This window comes from Triticum dicoccoides, chromosome 5A (genome assembly GCF_002162155.2).
Source record: "Triticum dicoccoides isolate Atlit2015 ecotype Zavitan chromosome 5A, WEW_v2.0, whole genome shotgun sequence".
Classification (NCBI taxonomy): Eukaryota; Viridiplantae; Streptophyta; class Magnoliopsida; order Poales; family Poaceae; genus Triticum; species Triticum dicoccoides.
The window spans coordinates 641,677,800-641,683,290 of NC_041388.1; the positions used below are offsets into that span (position 1 = coordinate 641,677,800).

The following is a 5,491-nucleotide window of genomic DNA, read 5'->3' on the forward strand; positions in this document are numbered from 1 at the left end:
TTGTTTTCAACAACATAATAAGGAAAAAAACGTAAAAGAGGAAGTATATTTGCACACACACAAACTGGTAATACCGGCCCGATTGTTTTCAACATGACCAAGATCCACCAGACGATAGTTTTAATTATACAAATACTAGTGCGAGACATCGAATCTTGTTCAAGCGATTAAACTATGGATTATGAAAATACTAGTACGAAGCACACGATTATCGGACGAGAAACCCTCTATCCATCACACGTCAGGGTCCACCACGTCCTGTGGAGGCAGCACTCTGTTTCCGGGCAGGGTGAGAACCATTCTCATGAGTTGCTGTCTGAACGGCGTCAGCTGGTCCTGCGCGAAGAAAAATACAGCAAAATAGACATCTATCAGGCCCAACGTACCAAATAACAATATGTGCGCAATAACATAGAGTATGGTCCAGTTTACCGACCTGCCAGATCTCTTTCTGCATGTATTCACCATCAAACCACCACATGCAGTGAATGTTGTAGAAGGTGGAGTCATTGCTGCCACAAGATAGCGATCCAGTTAGAACTGCAAGCAAATCGATGGACCACTCAAAAACTTCCAACGCAATTTTACCTTGAGGACGGCTCATGCATCATGCGGTGCGCTTTTCTTGTGAATTCATCCTCTCTAATATGCCACCCATTGAAAAACGTCTCTATGCACTTGCACAGTGCGAACAGGAGCCTGTCGATGCATCCTGTATGCTTCCTTTCGAGCTCAACAACATTGTAGTGCGCCCTCTTAGGATCCATCACGTGGACAATTTTCTTCATCATGTTGAAGATGTACAACACGTGGTAGCCGCTCCCACCCTTCATAGGGACCAGTATCTAGCGAAACACAAGCATGGCAGGTGATGTCAAATTCCTATACTTATATTGGAATGAGAAGCCCAAAGCAAGTTATAACAAGAATTTACCAGACGGCATGTCTTCACATCGTAACACACGCGCTCTCCAACAAACAGTTTTTTTATGTAAGGATCAGTCAAGAAATCGTACCCTTCCTCCATAACTTTGGCCTGAAATTATACAACAAACTTCACCCACACACATTTGCATTACGATTGCCCTGGTCATAGAAAGCTTACCGCAAAGTACGGCGGCAAAGGGTGACGAAAACGGCTCATGTCGGAGCTTTTGTGCCACCTTCCATCATGCTCGACCATAACCATGTTTACAACCTCAAAACCCTTGTCATCAAGCCCCCCCGGCTGATAAAAGTTTGCATAGAACTCGCTCCCGGACATTACGATGTGGGGCGGCCCAGCGAGATCAAACCATGTACTGAAAAAAACGCGAGAAGCGTTAGTAAACTTTTTAGGTAGCAAAAAAATCCGAACTAGTAATCTCTCGCGCCATGCTACCTGTCTAAAACATCACGTCAGCACTGAGTCATGTTTTCCCATCCTTTGTTGGCGACTGCTGGTGAAGCAAACTCGTAAGTGAAGCCAGGTATGCTGAATGGAGATCTCCCGTGATGCATGCATGGCACGGAGCTGCTGCTAGAGTTGTCAGCTCCAAAACTTGACAACAGATTCAATTCTATAGGAGGGGCGCCTATGACAATGGGAGCAACATTTGATTAGATCAGGGAATCATGTTGCAAAAATGGGAGCTGTTTATTCTGCAAGCTAAAGAACTTACGTTTCCCCTCGTAAATAATTATCTCACCCCCCTCATCAAAGTCTCTTTCTTTTGTCTTCCCCAGGTGCACAAACCCCATGTTTTCATCAGGCCGTGGCACATTAGCTAGGCCACCATTTAGATAAAACTGTCCAAAAGACCCCATGGACATACGAATTGGCACGCTTGGCAATACTGGATTGGCCATCTCGTCTACCTCAACCTCCCCGGGCAGCATTAAGGATGAAACTGGACAGAAAGGAATTGATTTGGTTAAATTCAACTACCACTAGCATTCTCACTGTCGAAATATGCATTTATTCTAATACTCACCACTATCAATATGCTGCAGGGGCTCGCGATTGGGGACCGGGGGATGCACTGGTTCAGGACGAATGGCAACTGAAAGGCGTACAGATGTTCAGCGAGCAGCAATAAATTCTTCACATATATCAGACCACAAAAGGAAATCATACCAGGATGGAGCACACCCGCTGCAGGAATGGATTGGCCGGGATTAAATGCTTCGTTTCGGCTCGTCCCTTCTCCAGTCCCGCTGTAGGCACCTACATATTGATGATGCAATGATTTATTTTTACCATATAAAGCCAGAAAAAATGGATAGGACCATTTATGCACTAATAGTTATATACCTGTTTGAGCCGCCACAGCAATGAGTTGCTGTTTTAGGTCGTTTCCAAAGTCTCCCAGGCCCAGCTCATCAATGTACTTAATTAAAGCTTCCATGTGCCTCCTCGTCACTACCCTCTCATTTTCCATGTGCATTTCAATCTCCTTGCGCATGTTGTTGTTCACAAAACAAATGGCCCCGCTGTTAAGCTCAGATAGCCTCTGGGAAAACTTCTTGTTGCGCTCTGTACTAGCCAGCGAGTGTTCATGCAGCGACCTGTTTATAAAAGCTTTAGCCTGAAACAAGTTCAGTCAGCGGTCAGCGCCAAATGAAATCATGGTAAACCAAGTACTAGCTTGTACACAGGAGGATTATGATTCACCTCTGCGATTTTGCGCCTGACATGTGTCGTGTCCCACGGGAGGTTTTGAGTTGGCACCACCCTAGCCTGTTTCACTTCTCCAATCAGTTCATGCGAGAGGTTTCATAAAACAAAGTTAAGAAAAATGAAGACAGGCATCTCTCACCTTCATCACACCGTACTGCTTAGGAACAGTGCCTGGGATGGTGTGCCAAGTATAAGTCTGCCGAGTTTGCCAGCTGTGAAGAACCTTATTCTTGGATGCACGGACAGATCAGGATTGACAAACACAGAGCAGTCAACAGAGTCAAAGTGGAGCGCCTGCGCGAAAACAAAGCACGCTCATCAACTCGTTATAGCCTAACAAAAAACTAACAGCCCTGATGGCGCTGCCAAATCCTACTCACCTGCAACACTAATACGCATCCGTACACGTGGGGCATCCTCCTTTCTCTTAAAATATTCTTGCATCTTGTTGCCGCGCGGAGTAGTTCACTGTGTATGTATTTCCCCTAGTTCACCTTATGCAGGTTCGAGGGGTCCATGCATATCTCATATGCTTCCCCTGGGATTGTTGTTCTTTTGTCCCTAGGACTGAAACAAGTGGCAATGCAAAGCATGGCAAAACCAACCTGGGTTCGGACTCTGTCTTCCTCGAAAAAGGGGTTTTGGCATGGTTTCTTGAGAGCCCACCACAGGTCAGCGGGCGTCAGATACAGAGGGAGATCTTCTAAATCTAGCATCCCCCTAATCTTCTTGATTTGGTCTGACGTGGGTGCAGCATATGTGTTTTCTATGTCGATCTCTCCCCCGACAGGCGTGCCTAAGATGTTGTGAATGTCAATCACGTTTAAAGTGATGTAGACGCCTTCTTCTATCTTAAGGGCAGAGCACTCGGCATCGGTGTTCAGTAACAAGTTCCAGGAGAACTCACGGTCCATGTGCGTGAAGTTGTCTACGTTTAGCATCCCCCCGAGCCCAATATCCACTACGGCCGCTCTCTGGTCGGCCGTAAATTGAACTACTACTTCATAAACATCTTTTGGAGCGAAACAACTATCTACATGGATCTTGGCCCCCTTGGATTTCTTCCTAGACTCGTATACCCTCAACCATGATTTAGTCCTATGCGGGTATCTTTTTTCATACGCATCTAGATCATCGGACATCTAGCGAACGAAATAACAGATGAGAAACAAGCAAGGACACACGCACAATGGGGGAGAAGAAGAAGAGAGCAAGAAAAAACATATCAGTAAGCAACCAAAGGCAGAGCGACGATTAAGTGGAGGGAACGGAAAGAATGCTCACCCCGTCGTCGTTCGCCGCTCCCAGCGGCAGGCACTGTTCCAGCTCGGCACTGCCAGTCCGAGAAGAAGCAGAGAGCTTGCTCTTGCACTGGTTGAAGCTCTCCTTCTACCGAGCTAGCTTGCCGGGGACGCGTTTCTTATGGAAGCAGTGCAGCGAGCAAGGACGATGAAGTAATGGCTGACTAAACAGGCCTCTGCCTAGCCGTCAACTCGAGCAGCCACGGAGGCAAAGCATCATGATGGCCCCTGTACACACCGGCAGTGGATTCAAAGCAGCTCCCTCTCCGCTGTCCATCCCCTCGCGAGCAGCGTACGACCCAGCCATGCCGTTACGTAGCGCCGAAAGCGAGGGCCACTGCTGCCGCGGGCACACGTGATCGATCCTCGCCGGCTCTCATTTAGCCTGTCCCTGGCATTAAACGTTTTTTAGGCAGCTAGTCGGTGAAAAAAATGCTGAACCCGGGCTTTAACTCGCTCTTACTACAGCAGTATCATGAAGAAGCAGCTGGTGTCTTCATGAGGCGAGACCCATCGGAGCAACCAGCGGTAGCAACGTAGCACAAGCAACTAGTCATGGCTGGGGCAAGCTGTGTATACGTCTGTCCACAATGTACCACATCGCATTTTGAAAATAATGGTGGAACTGTTCCCATGCCCCGGCCACATCACACACGTTGAGTCGCCCTGCTCATACCATGATCGCCCCCATTAGGGATAAAAAAATGAAACGAGGTCAAGACGCATGGGGCGCTACGAAGTTGATGTTATTTTTTCTCTGTGGTATTTTGCGTGGCAAATTTGGGTTCGAATTCTTTTTACACACCTTTTTATCTCTTTGGATGATAATAATAATAAGGAATTTTTTTCGACCATGCGACTTGATGATTGTAACACCTCGATATATCTATTAAATGAAATTCTTTTATCTGAAAAAATGGGGACTTGTTGCAAGGAAGAGTTGCATCTCTTTCGTCTATAATTCTCCATTCTCCCACATCGTTTTATTGTCTTCGGTTAATTATTTACACTTATTTCAAAAAAATCGTTGTTCCTACCTTATCAACCTCGCTTCCCTCCACTAACTATGAAAAAGTAGACAGCACGGCCCTGCTCAAGGACAGGTCCACTGCCCACGACAGTGCTCATGGATGGTAGTTGCGTATTGGTAGAGTCTGGTTGTAGAAGTGATTTCTTCTATAAAAAACACTTCGGAAGCAATTAGAAGAAGGATCATGTTCACGACGAGTGGTTTTATCTATTCCGATGATAGTTCTCAAACGATGGAATTTTTTCAATCGTGCAGCTTGTATCTAGAAAGGGTTTCATATTTTTCGGTGATAATTATGCTTTATCTGCCATCACTAAACGCCAAGGCATTGTGGGTATAGTACGCTAGGGATAGTTTTTTTCCTCTTCCGTTAATTGCTTACACCTCGATATATCTATTCAATGAAAAGTCCTTTATCTGATAAAGTGGGACTTGCATCTCTTCCGTCCATAATTCTCCATTCTCCCACATCTCTAAACGGCAAGGCATTGTGGGGATAGT

The 5,491-nt window shown here is 46.0% G+C and overlaps 1 protein-coding gene across 1 annotated transcript; it reads right to left on the minus strand.

Moving 5' to 3' along the window:
• Nucleotides 1–941: 941 nt before the first annotated feature.
• Nucleotides 942–4,061, minus strand: LOC119298233. The gene is made up of 9 exons (XM_037575714.1): nucleotides 3,944–4,061; nucleotides 2,799–2,953; nucleotides 2,654–2,719; nucleotides 2,294–2,567; nucleotides 2,117–2,206; nucleotides 1,974–2,042; nucleotides 1,662–1,889; nucleotides 1,382–1,574; nucleotides 942–1,301 (listed from the first exon to the last, which is right to left on the minus strand). Exons 2-8 carry the CDS (start codon nucleotides 2,802–2,804, stop codon nucleotides 1,399–1,401), a joined length of 909 nt encoding a protein of 302 aa, XP_037431611.1. The 5' UTR covers nucleotides 2,805–2,953; nucleotides 3,944–4,061; the 3' UTR covers nucleotides 942–1,301; nucleotides 1,382–1,398.
• Nucleotides 4,062–5,491: the final 1,430 nt, after the last annotated feature.